Genomic DNA, 18672 nt, shown 5'->3' on the forward strand with positions numbered 1-18672 from the left:
GGGGAAATCTCTGAAAAGGGTCCCTGCAACCAGGTGTTCAGGGTATTCCTAGCTTCCCCCGGTATGCATTGTTGAGTATATGTATAGTTGTGGATATTGTATTTCAATAAATTAATTTTATAAGCTCGTGTCTGTCTGTGGCGATATTGATCCCTGGTATTAGTTCCCGGTGCCCCCCCCTGGTCAACCGCCTCTGCCCCCCCCCCCACCTCTGGCAGCCCCCTAATATCCGGCACTCAATCGGTCTACCGCCTCTGGCAGCCCCTTAATCTCCGGCACCTCCCCGGCTTCGTCTATGGCAGCCCCCTAAATTCCAACGCCCCCTGGTCTCCTGCCTCTGGCAGCCCCCTAATATCCGACACTCCCTTGGTCTACCTCCTCTGGCAGCACCCTGGTCTTTGCCCTTTATTGGCCCCCTGGTCTCAGGCCTCTAATGGCCTCCCAAGTCCCTGGTGCCCCCCCAGTCTCAGGCAACCCCCCTGATCTGAGGTCTCTGATGACCTCCTGGTCTCAGGTGGTACCCCTGGTTTGAGGCCACTGACAACCCCATAGTCTCCGGCGATCCCCTGGACTCCGGCAGACCCCTGGACTCCGGCAGACCCCTGTTCTCAGGCAGACCCCTGGACTCCGGCAGACCTCCTGGACTCCGGCAGACCCCTGGACTCCGGCAGACCCCTGGACTCCGGCAGACCCCTGGACTCCGGCAGACCCCTGGACTCCGGCAGACCCCTGGACCCCTGGACTCCGGCAGACCCCTGGACTCCGGCAGACCCCGCCTTGATTGGCGCTATATTAAAAAAGATACCAAACGAAAATAGAATCCCAAAAAATTTCTTTACAAAAAATTAAAATACCCGAACACGGCAACATGATTTATACCAGTCACTGTCCGCACGGGGTGGAGGCTCCGCGCGGGGAGGAGGCTCCGCGCGGGGAGGAGGCTCCGCGCGGGGAGGAGGCTCCGCGCGGGGAGGAGGCTCTGCACGGGGTGGAGGCTCCGCGTGGGGTGGAGGCTCCGCACGGGGTGGAGGCTCCGCACGGGGAGGAGGCTCTGCATAGGGAGGAGGCTCCGCTCAGCAGTTCAGGGACATGGCTCTGCTCCCGCTTCTCCCCCTTCCCCAAACATTCGGTCAGCCCCCCGCTCTGTTCCCCCCTCCCCCGAGCCCTCGGTCAGCCCGCGCAGACACTGCCGGATGGCCTCGCCTCCCCGGTACACGTGCTTCATCCCTCGCGGGAGGTACCGGCAAGAGGTCAAGTCCAGGTGAGTGAGCGACTGGCAGCTGGAGAGCAGCTTCCTGCGGGGAAAGAGGAACATAAATCATTACAGAGTATAACCACCCCTCCCATGCCCCTGATGGTGAGTGTGACCACTGACCCCCCCAGGTCCCCTGATGGTGAGTGTGACCGCTGTCCCCACAGGTCCCCTGATGGTGAGTGTGACAACTGTCCCCCCAGATCCCCTGATGGTGAGTGTGACCAATGTCCCCCAGGTCCCCTGATGGTGAGTGTGACCACTGCCCCCCCCCCAGATCCCCTGATGGTGAGTGTGACCGCTGTCCCCACAGGTCCCCTGATGGTGAGTGTGACCGCTGACCCCCAGATCCCCTGATGGTGAGTGTGACAACTGTCCCCCCAGATCCCCTGATGGTGAGTGTGACCGCTGTCCCCCCAGGTCCCCTGATGGTGAGTGTCACCGCTGTCCACCCAGGTCCCCTGATGGTGAGTGTGAGTTGTCCCCCCCAGTTCCCCTGATGGTGAGTGTGACCGCTGTACCCCCAGATCCCCTGATGGTGAGTGTGACCGCTGTCCCCCCAGTTCCCCTGATGGTGAGTGTGAGTTGTCCCCCCAGTTCCCCTGATGGTGAGTGTGACCGCTGTCCCCCCAGTTCCCCTTATGGTGAGTGTGAGTTGTCCCCCACCAGTTCCCCTGATGGTGATGTGACCGCTGTACCCCCAGATCCCCTGATGGTGAGTGTGACCGCTGTCCCTCCAGTTCCCCTGATGGTGAGTGTGAGTTGTCCCCCCCAGTTCCCCTGATGGTGAGTGTGAGTTGTCCCCCCCAGTTCCCCTGATGGTGAGTGTGACCGCTGTACCCCCAGATCCCCTGATGGTGAGTGTGACCGCTGTCCCCCAAGTACCCCTGATGGTGAGTTTGAGTTGTCCCCCCCAGTTCCCCTGATGGTGAGTGTGACCGCTGTCCCCCCAGGTCCCCTGATGGTGAGTGTGAGTTGTCCCCCCAGGTCCCCTGATGGTGAGTGTGAGTTGTCCCCCCAGGTCCCCTCATGGTGAGCGTGAGTTGTCCCCCCAGGTCCCCTGATGGTGAGTGTGAGTTGTCCTCCCAGGTCCCCTGATGGTGAGCGTGAGTTGTCCCCCCAGGTCCCCTGATGCTGAGTGTGAGTTGTCCCCCCAGGTCCCCTGATGGTGAGTGTGAGTTGTCCCCCCAGGTCCCCTGATGCTGAGTGTGAGTTGACCACACAGGTCCCCTTATGGTGAGCGTGAGTTGTCCCCCCAGGTCCCCTGATGCTGAGTGTGAGTTGACCACACAGGTCCCCTTATGGTGAGCGTGAGTTGTCCCCCCAGGTCCCCTGATGGTGAGTGTGAGTTGTCCCCCCAGGTCCCCTTATGGTGAGCGTGAGTTGTCCCCCCAGGTCCCCTGATGGTGAGTGTGAGTTGTCCCCCCAGGTCCCCTGATGGTGAGTGTGAGTTGTCCCCCCAGGTCCCCTGATGCTGAGTGTGAGTTGTCCCTCCCTGGGAGTAGCCCGGGTACCTGACGGCACAGAAGGTGATCCTTGTCCCCGCGAGGTTGAGCGAGTGCAGCGTGTCGTTGGCTCCGCCCCTGGCGAGGACGTGACACGCCTCCATCAGCTCCTCCTCGCTGTATCTCTGCGCCCTTATGTCCAACTCTCGCAGGCTGTGCCGCCACCGGCGGGGGCGGCGAGGAGGGGGCACAGCCGGACGAGGGTCGGACCAGGTCGTTAGGGCTGCAGTACAGGCCGAGATACAGGTTCTGCAGGTCTGAGCGTGCGAGAGAGAGGGGGGAGAGCGTGAGAGAGGGGGGGGGGGAGAGAGAGAGGGGGAGAGCGTGAGAGAGAGGGGGAGCGTGAGAGAGAGGGGGGGAGCGTGAGAGAGAGGGGGGAGAGCGTGAGAGGGGGGAGAGCGTGAGAGAGGGGGGGGAGAGTGTGAGAGGGGGGGAGAGCGTGAGAGAGGGGGGGAGAGCGTGAGAGGGGAGGGGGAGAGCGTGAGAGAGGGGGGGGAGAGCGTGAGAGAGGGGGAGGAGCGTGAGAGAGGGGAGGGGAGCGTGAGAGAGGGGAGGGGGAGAGCGTGAGAGGGAGGGGGGAGAGCGTGTGTGAGAGAGAGAGAGAGAGAGAGAGAGAGGGAGAGCGTGAGAGAGGGGGGGAGCGTGAGAGAGGGGGGAGAGCGTGAGAGAGGGGGGGGGAGAGCGTGAGAGAGGGGGGGAGAGCGTGAGAGAGGGGGGGAGAGCTTGAGAGAGAGGGGGAGAGCGTGAGAGAGGGGGGGAGAGCGTGAGAGAGGGGGGGAGAGCGTGAGAGAGGGGGGGAGAGCGTGAGAGAGGGGGGGAAAGCGTGAGAGAGGGGGGGAAAGCGTGAGAGAGGAGGGGAGAACGTGAGAGAGGGGGGGGAGAGCGTGAGAGAGGAGGGGAGAACGTGAGCGTGAGAGAGGGGGGGGAGAGCGTGAGAGAGGGGGGGAGAGCGTGAAAGAGGGGGGGAGAGCGTGAGAGAGGAGGGGAGAGCGTGAGAGAGGAGGGGAGAACGTGAAAGGGGGGGAGAGAGCGTGAGAGACGGGAGGAGAGCGTGAGAGAGGGGGGGAGAGCGTGAGAGAGGAGAACGTGAGAGAGGGGGGGAGAGAGTGAGAGAGGGGGGGGAGAGCGTGAGAGAGGGGGGGAGAGCGTGAGAGAGGAGGGGAGAACGTGAGCGTGAGAGAGGGGGGGAGAGCGTGATAGAGGGGGGGGGAGCGTGAGAGAGGGGGGAGAGCGTGAGAGAGGGGGAGATAGAGATGTGAGTGCTGCAGTACAGGCTCTGAGAGAGACAAGGAGAGTGTGAGAGACAGTATGAGAGAGGGAGAGAGAGATGTGAGTGCTGCAGTACAGACTGAGAGAGACAAGGAGAGTGTGTGAGAGACAGTATGAGAGAGGGAGAGACAGAGATGTGAGTGCTACAGTACAGGCTCTGAGAGAGACAAGGAGAGTGTGTGAGAGACAGTATGAGAGAGGGAGAGACAGAGATGTGAGTGCTGCAGTACAGGCTCTGAGAGAGACAAGGAGAGTGTGTGAGAGACAGTATGAGAGAGGGAGAGACAGAGATGTGAGTGCTGCAGTACAGGCTCTGAGAGAGACAGGGAGAGTGTGTGTGAGAGACAGTATGAGAGAGGGAGAGACAGAGATGTGAGTGCTGCAGTTCAGGCTCTGAGAGAGACAAGGAGAGTGTGTGAGAGACAGTATGAGAGAGGGAGAGAGAGATGTGAGTGCTGCAGTACAGGCTCTGAGAGAGACAGGGAGAGTGTGTGAGAGACAGTATGAGAGAGGGAGAGACAGAGATGTGAGTGCTGCAGTACAGGCTCTGAGAGAGACAGGGAGAGTGTGTGAGAGACAGTATGAGAGAGGGAGAGAGAGATGTGAGTGCTGCAGTACAGGCTCTGAGAGAGACAGGGAGAGTGTGTGTGAGAGACAGTATGAGAGAGGGAGAGACAGAGATGTGAGTGCTGCAGTACAGGCTCTGAGAGAGACAGGGAGAGTGTGTGAGAGACAGTATGAGAGAGGGAGAGACAGATGTGAGTGCTGCAGTACAGGCTCTGAGAGAGACAAGGAGAGTGTGTGAGAGACAGTATGAGAGAGGGAGAGAGAGATGTGAGTGCTGCAGTACAGGCTCTGAGAGAGACAGAGAGAGTGTGTGAGAGACAGTATGAGAGAGGGAGAGACAGAGATGTGAGTGCTGCAGTACAGGTTCTGAGAGAGACAGGAGAGTGTGTGAGAGACAGTATGAGAGAGGGAGAGAGATGTGAGTGCTGCAGTACAGGCTCTGAGAGAGACAGAGAGAGTGTGTGAGAGACAGTATGAGAGAGGGAGAGACAGAGATGTGAGTGCTGCAGTACAGGCTCTGAGAGAGATAAGGAGAGTGTGTGAGAGACAGTGTGAGAGAGGGAGAGACAGATGTGAGTGCTGCAGTACAGGCTCTGAGAGAGACAAGGAGAGTGTGTGAGAGACAGTATGAGAGAGGGAGAGACAGATGTGAGTGCTGCAGTACAGGCTCTGAGAGAGACAGGGAGAGTGTGTGAGAGACAGTATGAGAGAGGGAGAGACAGAGATGTGAGTGCTGCAGTACAGGCTCTGAGAGAGACAGGGAGAGTGTGTGAGAGACAGTATGAGAGAGGGAGAGACAGAGATGTGAGTGCTGCAGTACAGGCTCTGAGAGAGACAGAGAGAGTGTGTGAGAGACAGTATGAGAGAGGGAGAGACAGAGATGTGAGTGCTGCAGTACAGGCTCTGAGAGAGACAGGGAGAGTGTGTGAGAGACAGTATGAGAGAGGGAGAGACAGAGATGTGAGTGCTGCAGTACAGGCTCTGAGAGAGACAGGGAGAGTGTGTGAGAGACAGTATGAGAGAGGGAGAGAGAGAGATGTGAGTGCTGCAGTACAGGCTCTGAGAGAGACAAGGAGAGTGTGTGAGAGACAGTATGAGAGAGGGAGATAGAGATGTGAGTGCTGCAGTACAGGCGCTGAGAGAGACAGAGAGAGTGTGTGAGAGACAGAATGAGAGAGGGAGAGACAGAGATGTGAGTGCTGCAGTACAGACTCTGAGAGAGACAGAGATGTGAGTGCTGCAGTACAGACTCAGAGAGACAAGGTGAGTGTGTGAGAGACAGTATGAGAGAGGGAGAGAGAGATGTGAGTGCTGCTGTACAGGCTCTGAGAGAGACAGGGAGAGTGTGTGAGAGACAGTATGAGAGAGGGAGAGACAGAGATGTGAGTGCTGCAGTACAGGCTCTGAGAGAGACAGGGAGAGTGTGTGAGAGACAGTATGAGAGAGGGAGAGACAGAGATGTGAGTGCTGCAGTACAGGCTCTGAGAGAGACAGGGAGAGTGTGTGAGAGACAGTATGAGAGAGGGAGAGACAGATGTGAGTGCTGCAGTACAGGCTCTGAGAGAGACAGGGAGAGTGTGTGAGAGACAGTATGAGAGAGGGAGAGACAGAGATGTGAGTGCTGCAGTACAGACTCAGAGAGACAAGGTGAGTGTGTGAGAGACAGTATGAGAGAGGGAGAGAGAGATGTGAGTGCTGCAGTACAGGCTCTGAGAGAGACAAGGAGAGTGTGTGACAGACAGTATGAGAGAGGGAGAGACAGATGTGAGTGCTGCAGTACAGGCTCTGAGAGAGACAAGGAGAGTGTGTGAGAGACAGTATGAGAGAGGGAGAGACAGAGATGTGAGTGCTGCAGTACAGGCTCTGAGAGAGACAAGGAGAGTGTGAGAGACAGTATGAGAGAGGGAGAGACAGAGATGTGAGTGCTGCAGTACAGGCTCTGAGAGAGACAAGGAGAGTGTGTGAGAGACAGTATGAGAGAGGGAGAGACAGAGATGTGAGTGCTGCAGTACAGGCTCTGAGAGAGACAGGGAGAGTGTGTGAGAGACAGTATGAGAGAGGGAGAGACAGATGTGAGTGCTGCAGTACAGGCTCTGAGAGAGACAGGGAGAGTGTGTGAGAGACAGTATGAGAGAGGGAGAGACAGAGATGTGAGTGCTGCAGTACAGACTCAGAGAGACAAGGTGAGTGTGTGAGAGACAGTATGAGAGAGGGAGAGACAGAGATGTGAGTGCTGCAGTACAGGCTCTGAGAGAGACAGGGAGAGTGTGTGAGAGACAGTATGAGAGAGGGAGAGACAGATGTGAGTGCTGCAGTACAGGCTCTGAGAGAGACAGGGAGAGTGTGTGAGAGACAGTATGAGAGAGGGAGAGACAGAGATGTGAGTGCTGCAGTACAGGCTCTGAGAGAGATAAGGAGAGTGTGTGACAGACAGTATGAGAGAGGGAGAGACAGATGTGAGTGCTGCAGTACAGGCTCTGAGAGAGACAAGGAGAGTGTGTGACAGACAGTATGAGAGAGGGAGAGACAGATGTGAGTGCTGCAGTACAGGCTCTGAGAGAGACAAGGAGAGTGTGTGACAGACAGTATGAGAGAGGGAGAGAGAGAGATGTGAGTGCTGCAGTACAGGCTCTGAGAGAGACAAGGAGAGTGTGTGACAGACAGTATGAGAGAGGGAGAGACAGATGTGAGTGCTGCAGTACAGGCTCTGAGAGAGACAGGGAGAGTGTGTGAGAGACAGTATGAGAGAGGGAGAGACAGAGATGTGAGTGCTGCAGTACAGGCTCTGAGAGAGACAGGGAGAGTGTGTGAGAGACAGTATGAGAGAGGGAGAGACAGAGATGTGAGTGCTGCAGTACAGGCTCTGAGAGAGACAGGGAGAGTGTGTGAGAGACAGTATGAGAGAGGGAGAGACAGATGTGAGTGCTGCAGTACAGGCTCTGAGAGAGACAGGGAGAGTGTGTGAGAGATAGTATGAGAGAGGGAGAGACAGAGATGTGAGTGCTGCAGTACAGGCTCTGAGAGAGACAGGGAGAGTGTGTGAGAGACAGTATGAGAGAGGGAGAGACAGAGATGTGAGTGCTGCAGTACAGGCTCTGAGAGAGACAAGGAGAGTGTGTGAGAGACAGTATGAGAGAGGGAGAGAGAGAGATGTGAGTGCTGCAGTACAGGCTCTGAGAGAGACAGGGAGAGTGTGTGAGAGACAGTATGAGAGAGGGAGAGACAGAGATGTGAGTGCTGCAGTACAGGCTCTGAGAGAGACAAGGAGAGTGTGTGAGAGACAGTATGAGAGAGGGAGAGAGATGTGAGTGCTGCAGTACAGGCTCTGAGAGAGACAGAGAGAGTGTGTGTGAGACAGTATGAGAGAGGGAGAGAGAGAGATGTGAGTGCTGCAGTACAGGCTCTGAGAGAGACAAGGAGAGTGTGTGAGAGACAGTATGAGAGAGGGAGAGAGAGAGATGTGAGTGCTGCAGTACAGGCTCTGAGAGAGACAGGGAGAGTGTGTGAGAGACAGTATGAGAGAGGGAGAGACAGAGATGTGAGTGCTGCAGTACAGGCTCTGAGAGAGACAAGGAGAGTGTGTGACAGACAGTATGAGAGAGGGAGAGACAGATGTGAGTGCTGCAGTACAGGCTCTGAGAGAGACAAGGAGAGTGTGTGAGAGACAGTATGAGAGAGGGAGAGAGAGAGATGTGAGTGCTGCAGTACAGGCTCTGAGAGAGACAGGGAGAGTGTGTGAGAGACAGTATGAGAGAGGGAGAGACAGAGATGTGAGTGCTGCAGTACAGGCTCTGAGAGAGACAAGGAGAGTGTGTGAGAGACAGTATGAGAGAGGGAGAGAGATGTGAGTGCTGCAGTACAGGCTCTGAGAGAGACAGAGAGAGTGTGTGTGAGACAGTATGAGAGAGGGAGAGACAGAGATGTGAGTGCTGCAGTACAGGCTCTGAGAGAGACAGGGAGAGTGTGTGAGAGACAGTATGAGAGAGGGTGAGACAGAGATGTGAGTGCTGCAGTACAGGCTCTGAGAGAGACAAGGAGAGTGTGTGACAGACAGTATGAGAGAGGGAGAGACAGATGTGAGTGCTGCAGTACAGGCTCTGAGAGAGACAAGGAGAGTGTGTGAGAGACAGTATGAGAGAGGGAGAGAGAGATGTGAGTGCTGCAGTACAGGCTCTGAAAGAGACAAGGAGAGTGTGTGACAGACAGTATGAGAGAGGGAGAGACAGATGTGAGTGCTGCAGTACAGGCTCTGAGAGAGACAAGGAGAGTGTGTGAGAGACAGTATGAGAGAGGGAGAGACAGAGATGTGAGTGCTGCAGTACAGGCTCTGAGAGAGACAGGGAGAGTGTGTGAGAGACAGTATGAGAGAGGGAGAGACAGGGATGTGAGTGCTGCAGTACAGGCTCTGAGAGAGACAGGGAGAGTGTGTGAGAGACAGTATGAGAGAGGGAGAGACAGAGATGTGAGTGCTGCAGTACAGGCTCTGAGAGAGACAGGGAGAGTGTGTGAGAGACAGTATGAGAGAGGGAGAGACAGAGATGTGAGTGCTGCAGTACAGGCTCTGAGAGAGACAAGGAGAGTGTGTGAGAGACAGTATGAGAGAGGAAGAGACAGATGTGAGTGCTGCAGTACAGGCTCTGAGAGAGACAGGGAGAGTGTGTGAGAGACAGTATGAGAGAGGGAGAGACAGATGTGAGTGCTGCAGTACAGGCTCTGAGAGAGACAAGGAGAGTGTGAGAGAGACAGTATGAGAGAGGGAGAGACAGAGATGTGAGTGCTGCAGTACAGGCTCTGAGAGAGACAGAGAGAGTGTGTGAGAGACAGTATGAGAGAGGGAGAGAGAGAGATGTGAGTGCTGCAGTACAGGCTCTGAGAGAGACAGGGAGAGTGTGTGAGAGACAGTATGAGAGAGGGAGAGACAGAGATGTGAGTGCTGCAGTACAGGCTCTGAGAGAGACAAGGAGAGTGTGTGAGAGACAGTATGAGAGAGGGAGAGACAGATGTGAGTGCTGCAGTACAGGCTCTGAGAGAGACAGGGAGAGTGTGTGAGAGACAGTATGAGAGAGGGTGAGACAGAGATGTGAGTGCTGCAGTACAGGCTCTGAGAGAGACAAGGAGAGTGTGTGACAGACAGTATGAGAGAGGGAGAGACAGATGTGAGTGCTGCAGTACAGGCTCTGAGAGAGACAAGGAGAGTGTGTGAGAGACAGTATGAGAGAGGGAGAGACAGAGATGTGAGTGCTGCAGTACAGGCTCTGAGAGAGACAGGGAGAGTGTGTGAGAGACAGTATGAGAGAGGGAGAGACAGGGATGTGAGTGCTGCAGTACAGGCTCTGAGAGAGACAGGGAGAGTGTGTGAGAGACAGTATGAGAGAGGGAGAGAGAGAGATGTGAGTGCTGCAGTACAGGCTCTGAGAGAGACAGGGAGAGTGTGTGAGAGACAGTATGAGAGAGGGAGAGACAGGGATGTGAGTGCTGCAGTACAGGCTCTGAGAGAGACAGGGAGAGTGTGTGAGAGACAGTATGAGAGAGGGAGAGACAGAGATGTGAGTGCTGCAGTACAGGCTCTGAGAGAGACAGGGAGAGTGTGTGAGAGACAGTATGAGAGAGGGAGAGACAGAGATGTGAGTGCTGCTGTACAGGCTCTGAGAGAGACAGGGAGAGTGTGTGAGAGACAGTATGAGAGAGGGAGAGAGAGAGATGTGAGTGCTGCAGTACAGGCTCTGAGAGAGACAGGGAGAGTGTGTGAGAGACAGTATGAGAGAGGGAGAGACAGGTATGTGAGTGCTGCAGTACAGGCTCTGAGAGAGACAGGGAGAGTGTGTGAGAGACAGTATGAGAGAGGGAGAGACAGAGATGTGAGTGCTGCAGTACAGGCTCTGAGAGAGACAGGGAGAGTGTGTGAGAGACAGTATGAGAGAGGGAGAGACAGAGATGTGAGTGCTGCAGTACAGGCTCTGAGAGAGACAAGGAGAGTGTGTGAGAGACAGTATGAGAGAGGGAGAGACAGATGTGAGTGCTGCAGTACAGGCTCTGAGAGAGACAGGGAGAGTGTGTGAGAGACAGTATGAGAGAGGGAGAGACAGGGATGTGAGTGCTGCAGTACAGGCTCTGAGAGAGACAGGGAGAGTGTGTGAGAGACAGTATGAGAGAGGGAGAGAGAGATGTGAGTGCTGCAGTACAGGCTCTGAGAGAGACAAGGAGAGTGTGCGACAGTCAGTATGAGAGAGGGAGAGACAGATGTGAGTGCTGCAGTACAGGCTCTGAGAGAGACAAGGAGAGTGTGTGAGAGACAGTATGAGAGAGGGAGAGACAGAGATGTGAGTGCTGCAGTACAGGCTCTGAGAGAGACAGGGAGAGTGTGTGAGAGACAGTATGAGAGAGGGAGAGACAGGGATGTGAGTGCTGCAGTACAGGCTCTGAGAGAGACAGGGAGAGTGTGTGAGAGACAGTATGAGAGAGGGAGAGACAGAGATGTGAGTGCTGCAGTACAGGCTCTGAGAGAGACAGGGAGAGTGTGTGAGAGACAGTATGAGAGAGGGAGAGACAGAGATGTGAGTGCTGCAGTACAGGCTCTGAGAGAGACAAGGAGAGTGTGTGAGAGACAGTATGAGAGAGGGAGAGACAGATGTGAGTGCTGCAGTACAGGCTCTGAGAGAGACAGGGAGAGTGTGTGAGAGACAGTATGAGAGAGGGAGAGACAGGGATGTGAGTGCTGCAGTACAGGCTCTGAGAGAGACAAGGAGAGTGTGTGACAGACAGTATGAGAGAGGGAGAGACAGATGTGAGTGCTGCAGTACAGGCTCTGAGAGAGACAAGGAGAGTGTGAGAGAGACAGTATGAGAGAGGGAGAGACAGAGATGTGAGTGCTGCAGTACAGGCTCTGAGAGAGACAGAGAGAGTGTGTGAGAGACAGTATGAGAGAGGGAGAGAGAGAGATGTGAGTGCTGCAGTACAGGCTCTGAGAGAGACAGGGAGAGTGTGTGAGAGACAGTATGAGAGAGGGAGAGACAGAGATGTGAGTGCTGCAGTACAGGCTCTGAGAGAGACAAGGAGAGTGTGTGAGAGACAGTATGAGAGAGGGAGAGACAGAGATGTGAGTGCTGCAGTACAGGCTCTGAGAGAGATAAGGAGAGTGTGTGAGAGACAGTATGAGAGAGGGAGAGACAGAGATGTGAGTGCTGCAGTACAGGCTCTGAGAGAGACAGGGAGAGTGTGTGAGAGACAGTATGAGAGAGGGAGAGACAGATGTGAGTGCTGCAGTACAGGCTCTGAGAGAGACAAGGAGAGTGTGTGAGAGACAGTATGAGAGAGGGAGAGACAGAGATGTGAGTGCTGCAGTACAGGCTCTGAGAGAGACAAGGAGAGTGTGTGAGAGACAGTATGAGAGAGGGAGAGACAGATGTGAGTGCTGCAGTACAGGCTCTGAGAGAGACAGGGAGAGTGTGTGAGAGACAGTATGAGAGAGGGAGAGACAGATGTGAGTGCTGCAGTACAGGCTCTGAGAGAGACAAGGAGAGTGTGTGAGAGACAGTATGAGAGAGGGAGAGACAGATGTGAGTGCTGCAGTACAGGCTCTGAGAGAGACAAGGAGAGTGTGTGAGACAGTATGAGAGAGGGAGAGACAGGGATGTGAGTGCTGCAGTACAGGCTCTGAGAGAGACAAGGAGAGTGTGTGACAGACAGTATGAGAGAGTTAGAGATAGATGTGAGTGCTGCAGTACAGGCTCTGAGAGAGACAGGGAGAGTGTGTGAGAGACAGTATGAGAGAGGGAGAGACAGAGATGTGAGTGCTGCAGTACAGGCTCTGAGAGAGACAAGGAGAGTGTGTGAGACAGTATGAGAGAGGGAGAGACAGAGATGTGAGTGCTGCAGTACAGGCTCTGAGAGAGACAGGGAGAGTGTGTGAGAGACAGTATGAGAGAGGGAGAGACAGAGATGTGAGTGCTGCAGTACAGGCTCTGAGAGAGACAGGGAGAGTGTGTGAGAGACAGTATGAGAGAGGGAGAGACAGAGATGTGAGTGCTGCAGTACAGGCTCTGAGAGAGACAGGGAGAGTGTGTGAGAGACAGTATGAGAGAGGGAGAGACAGAGATGTGAGTGCTGCAGTACAGGCTCTGAGAGAGACAGGGAGAGTGTGTGAGAGACAGTATGAGAGAGGGAGAGACAGATGTGAGTGCTGCAGTACAGGCTCTGAGAGAGACAAGGAGAGTGTGTGAGAGACAGTATGAGAGAGGGAGAGACAGATGTGAGTGCTGCAGTACAGGCTCTGAGAGAGACAGGGAGAGTGTGTGAGAGACAGTATGAGAGAGGGAGAGAGAGATGTGAGTGCTGCAGTACAGGCTCTGAGAGAGACAAGGAGAGTGTGTGAGAGACAGTATGAGAGAGGGAGAGAGAGAGATGTGAGTGCTGCAGTACAGGCTCTGAGAGAGACAGGGAGAGTGTGTGAGAGACAGTATGAGAGAGGGAGAGACAGAGATGTGAGTGCTGCAGTACAGGCTCTGAGAGAGACAGGGAGAGTGTGTGGGAGACAGTATGAGAGAGGGAGAGACAGAGATGTGAGTGCTGCAGTACAGGCTCTGAGAGAGACAGGGAGAGTGTGTGAGACAGTGTGAGAGAGGGAGAGACAGAGATGTGAGTGCTGCAGTACAGGCTCTGAGAGAGACAGGGAGAGTGTGTGAGAGACAGTATGAGAGAGGGAGAGACAGAGATGTGAGTGCTGCAGTACAGGCTCTGAGAGAGACAGGGAGAGTGTGTGAGAGACAGTATGAGAGAGGGAGAGACAGAGATGTGAGTGCTGCAGTACAGGCTCTGAGAGAGACAAGGAGAGTGTGTGAGAGACAGTATGAGAGAGGGAGAGACAGAGATGTGAGTGCTGCAGTACAGGCTCTGAGAGAGACACTGTGGGGAGGTAAATCTCTGGGCAGGTCACAGATCGTGCTGGGGTGACTAGCTGCCCGTCAGCACTCACTTGGGGGGGGGGGGGTGTATGTATACTGGGGGGGATGTCGCTCTCTCCCTGGGGGTCTCACCTGTACACGGAAGCTGGCAGATGCCTTCCGGGGTAACTCTGTAGCAGCCGCGCAGGTCCAGCACTCTCAGTTTGGGAGAGTCTCGCAGCAGTGTCAGACACACGGCGTCGCTCACCCAGGAGAAGGACGAGGTGGCGAGGCACAGCTCCCTGAGCTCCGAGAATCCGGGGGTCACCGCTGAGCAGCGGCTACGCAACTTCAGGGACCACACCAGGTTCAGCAGCCGAAGCACCTGGGGAACAACGGGGGCCGAACCCCAACAATTAGGACACTGCAGCCCCCTCAATGGTCACAATGAGCCCCTCTATGGCGTACGTTTACGGGGGTCCCTGTATTATGAAGGTTTGGGGGAGGTTCTTGCATCCCAAAGGTGTGGGGGACGCTGCATTTTATGGTTTGAGGGGGCGGGGGGGGGGGTCTCTGGATCTCATAGGTTTGGGGTGACCCGGCAACCCGAATGTATCACGTAGATTGGGGGGGGTCCCTGTATCTCGTAGATTGTCGTGGGGTTCCTGATTTCCGTAGAATGCGGGGGTCCATGTATCCCATAGATTGGGGAGATGGGGGGGGGGGGGAGACGGTAGGGGGTAGCCGGTCTGCATAATAATGGTTAAACCCGACTGGTTACCCCTGAAAACGGTGGGTCCCTGGCAGCTAAGTAGCAGCATAAGCCGGGGACTCTGTAATGTAACCTGTAAAAGTAAGTGCCCCCCGCTTATGTAAGTCTTGGGTGGGGGATTTGGGTAGAAATGCAGTTACTTTGCTTGCAGGGGTTCAGGGGCCGAAGTTACCGGTGGTCCCCTAAGTCTCCCGGCGTGCAGACACTATTTGCCGGTACGCGGGTTGCATTACACCGGGGCTGCCCAATGCCCCCCATACTCCTGGTTTTCGAGCCCAGATACCCCAGACCCCTCTCCCTCACAGGTATGGGTCTCCCCGTATTCTGTATTACAAGATGTTATAACAGGTTTGGTGCATTTAGTATAAATGTCTTTGCGGGCAGCCGGGGAACCCACCCAGGGGCCGGGAAGTCTGGAGAGAAATCGGAGTTCAAAGGCGGGAGGATGTCCAAAGGTGACAAAACCTGAGGAAGGGCGAGGTGCCAGGTCCGGGGAACAAAGCGCACCCCGTGGGAACACCTTCTCAGTCTCCCCGACCTGGCGGAGCCTGCCCAGCGGGAGGCAATGAGTTAGCCGGGGGAGATAAAGCTCGTAGGCGCTTCTCCCATTGGCTAATTCGTATTTGCCGCCGGCTTGGCGTCAGCCAAGAGACGAGCCCCTATTCCTATTGGCTGGCGGGGAGGGAATCCCCACGCTCTGATTGGCCGCTCCTCCTACCTCCATGCTGAACATAGCTCCGCAGAGTGTATGTAAGGAGAAGCCCCAGGCAGAGAGCCAGCCGTCCTGTGACTCGTGTCGGTGAAGCGCGTCGGCTTCTCTAAGTGGCTCTGTCACAAATAGCAGAGAAACCAGCCTGGTTTTGGAGCTGAGAAAGTCTGCCCGGCAGAGACTAGTCAGGCGCGAGGTCCAAGTTCTCGTTCTGGAACGCAGCGGTCGCGGCCAGGAACTGAAGCCGAGGAGCAGGAAGCCGGGGGTATTTCCCGGTCAGGGTAAGCCCTCCGAAGCGGGCGTGGCCAGGAACTGAAGCCGAGGAGCAGGAAGCCGGGTGTATTTCCCGGTCAGGGTAATCCCTCCGAAGCGGGCGCGGCCAGGAACTGAAGCCGAGGAGCAGGAAGCCGGGTGTATTTCCCGGTCAGGGTAAGCCTTCCGAAGCGGGCGCGGCCAGGAACTGAAGCCGAGGAGCAGGAAGCCGGGTGTATTTCCCCGTCAGGGTAAGCCCTCCGAAGCGGGCGTGGCCAGGAACTGAAGCCGAGGAGCAGGAAGCCGGGTGTATTTCCCGGTCAGGGTAAGCCTTCCGAAGCGGGCGCGGCCAGGAACTGAAGCCGAGGAGCAGGAAGCCGGGTGTATTTCCCGGTCAGGGTAAGCCTTCCGAAGCGGTTGCGGCCAGGAACTGAAGCCGAGGAGCAGGAAGCCGGGTGTATTTCCCGGTCAGGGTAAGCCTTCCGAAGCGGGCGCGGCCAGGAACTGAAGCCGAGGAGCAGGAAGCCGGGTGTATTTCCCGGTCAGGGTAAGCCCTCCGAAGCGGGCGTGGCCAGGAACTGAAGCCGAGGAGCAGGAAGCCAGGTGTATTTCCCGGTCAGGGTAAGCCTTCCGAAGCGGGCGCGGCCAGGAACTGAAGCCGAGGAGCAGGAAGCCGGGTGTATTTCCCGGTCAGGGTAAGCCTTCCGAAGCGGGCGCGGCCAGGAACTGAAGCCGAGGAGCAGGAAGCCGGGTGTATTTCCCGGTCAGGGTAAGCCCTCCGAAGCGGGCGCGGCCAGGAACTGAAGCCGAGGAGCAGGAAGCCGGGTGTATTTCCCGGTCAGGGTAAGCCTTCTGAAGCGGGCGCGGCCAGGAACTGAAGCCGAGGAGCAGGAAGCCGGGTGTATTTCCCGGTCAGGGTAAGCCGTCCGAAGCAAGCGCGGCCAGGAACTGAAGCCGAGGAGCAGGAAGCCGGGTGTACTTCCCGGTCAGGGTAAGCCCTCCGAAGCGGGCGCGGCCAGGAACTGAAGCCGAGGAGCAGGAAGCCGGGGGTATTTCCCGGTCAGGGTAAGCCCTCCGAAGCGGGCGCGGCCAGGAACTGAAGCCGAGGAGCAGGAAGCCGGGTGTATTTCCCGGTCAGGGTAAGCCCTCCGAAGCGGTCGCGGCCAGGAACTGAAGCCGAGGAGCAGGAAGCCGGGTGTATTTCCTGGTCAGGGTAAGCCCTCCGAAGCGGGCGCGGCCAGGAACTGAAGCCGAGGAGCAGGAAGCCGGGTGTATTTCCCGGTCAGGGTAAGCCCTCCGAAGCGGTCGCGGCCAGGAACTGAAGCCGAGGAGCAGGAAGCCGGGTGTATTTCCCGGTCAGGGTAAGCCCTCCGAAGCGGGCGCGGCCAGGAACTGAAGCCGAGGAGCAGGAAGCCGGGGGTATTTCCCGGTCAGGGTAAGCCTTCCGAAGCGGGCGCGGCCAGGAACTGAAGCCGAGGAGCAGGAAGCCGGGGGTATTTCCCGGTCAGGGTAAGCCCTCCGAAGCGGGCGCGGCCAGGAACTGAAGCCGAGGAGCAGGAAGCCGGGTGTACTTCCCGGTCAGGGTAAGCCCTCCGAAGCGGGCGCGGCCAGGAACTGAAGCCGAGGAGCAGGAAGCCGGGTGTATTTCCCGGTCAGGGTAAGCCCTCCGAAGCGGGCGCGGCCAGGAACTGAAGCCGAGGAGCAGGAAGCCGGGTGTATTTCCCGGTCAGGGTAAGCCCTCCGAAGCGGGCGCGGCCAGGAACTGTAGCCGAGGAGCAGGAAGCCGGGTGTATTTCCCGGTCAGGGTAAGCCCTCCGAAGCGGGCGCGGCCAGGAACTGAAGCCGAGGAGCAGGAAGCCGGGTGTATTTCCCGGTCAGGGTAAGCCCTCCGAAGCGGGCGCGGCCAGGAACTGAAGCAGAGGAGCAGGAAGCCGGGGGTATTTCCCGGTCAGGGTAAGCCCTCCGAAGCGGGCGCGGCCAGGAACTGAAGCCGAGGAGCAGGAAGCCGGGTGTATTTCCCGGTCAGGGTAAGCCTTCCGAAGCGGGCGCGGCCAGGAACTGAAGCCGAGGAGCAGGAAGCCGGGTGTATTTCCCGGTCAGGGTAAGCCCTCCGAAGCGGTCGCGGCCAGGAACTGAAGCCGAGGAGCAGGAAGCCGGGTGTATTTCCCGGTCAGGGTAAGCCCTCCGAAGCGGGCGCGGCCAGGAACTGAAGCCGAGGAGCAGGAAGCCGGGGGTATTTCCCGGTCAGGGTAAGCCCTCCGAAGCGGTCGCGGCCAGGAACTGAAGCCGAGGAGCAGGAAGCCGGGTGTATTTCCCGGTCAGGGTAAGCCCTCCGAAGCGGGCGCGGCCAGGAACTGAAGCCGAGGAGCAGGAAGCCGGGTGTATTTCCCGGTCAGGGTAAGCCCTCCGAAGCGGGCGCGGCCAGGAACTGAAGCCGAGGAGCAGGAAGCCGGGTGTATTTCCCGGTCAGGGTAAGCCCTCCGAAGCGGTTGCGGCAAGGAACTGAAGCCGAGGAGCAGGAAGCCGGGTGTATTTCCCGGTCAGGGTAAGCCCTCCGAAGCGGGCGCGGCCAGGAACTGTAGCCGAGGAGCAGGAAGCCGGGTGTATTTCCCGGTCAGGGTAAGCCCTCCGAAGCGGGCGCGGCCAGGAACTGAAGCCGAGGAGCAGGAAGCCGGGTGTACTTCCCGGTCAGGGTAAGCCCTCCGATGCGGGCGCGGCCAGGAACTGAAGCCGAGGAGCAGGAAGCCGGGTGTATTTCCCGGTCAGGGTAAGCCCTCCGAAGCGGGCGCGGCCAGGAACTGAAGCCGAGGAGCAGGAAGCCGGGTGTATTTCCCGGTCAGGGTAAGCCCTCCGAAGCGGTTGCGGCAAGGAACTGAAGCCGAGGAGCAGGAAGCCGGGTGTATTTCCCGGTCAGGGTAAGCCCTCCGAAGCGGGCGCGGCCAGGAACTGAAGCCGAGGAGCAGGAAGCCGGGTGTATTTCCCGGTCAGGGTAAGCCCTCCGAAGCGGGCGCGGCCAGGAACTGAAGCAGAGGAGCAGGAAGCCGGGGGTATTTCCCGGTCAGGGTAAGCCCTCCGAAGCGGCCGAGGAGCAGGAAGCCGGGTGTATTTCCCTGTCAGGGTAAGCCCTCCGAAGCGGGCACGGCCAGGAACTGAAGCCGAGGAGCAGGAAGCCGGGTGTATTTCCCGGTCAGGGTAAGCCCTCCGAAGCGGTTGCGGCAAGGAACTGAAGCCGAGGAGCAGGAAGCCGGGTGTATTTCCCGGTCAGGGTAAGCCCTCCGAAGCGGGCGCGGCCAGGAACTGAAGCCGAGGAGCAGGAAGCCGGGGGTATTTCCCGGTCAGGGTAAGCCCTCCGAAGCGGGCGCGGCCAGGAACTGAAGCCGAGGAGCAGGAAGCCGGGTGTATTTCCCGGTCAGGGTAAGCCCTCCGAAGCGGTCGCGGCCAGGAACTGAAGCCGAGGAGCAGGAAGC

General features: G+C 57.4%; 1 protein-coding gene across 1 annotated transcript; it reads right to left on the reverse strand.

Moving 5' to 3' along the window:
- Nucleotides 1-827: 827 nt before the first annotated feature.
- Nucleotides 828-13988, reverse strand: LOC142484030 (F-box/LRR-repeat protein 6-like). Its single transcript, XM_075584005.1, is given in 5 exon segments — nt 828-1295; nt 2767-2934; nt 2936-3014; nt 13626-13857; nt 13941-13988. Coding segments are annotated over 5 exon segments (741 nt in total). The 3' UTR covers nt 828-1081.
- Nucleotides 13989-18672: the final 4684 nt, after the last annotated feature.

This window comes from Ascaphus truei, unplaced genomic scaffold (genome assembly GCF_040206685.1).
Source record: "Ascaphus truei isolate aAscTru1 unplaced genomic scaffold, aAscTru1.hap1 HAP1_SCAFFOLD_431, whole genome shotgun sequence".
Classification (NCBI taxonomy): Eukaryota; Metazoa; Chordata; class Amphibia; order Anura; family Ascaphidae; genus Ascaphus; species Ascaphus truei.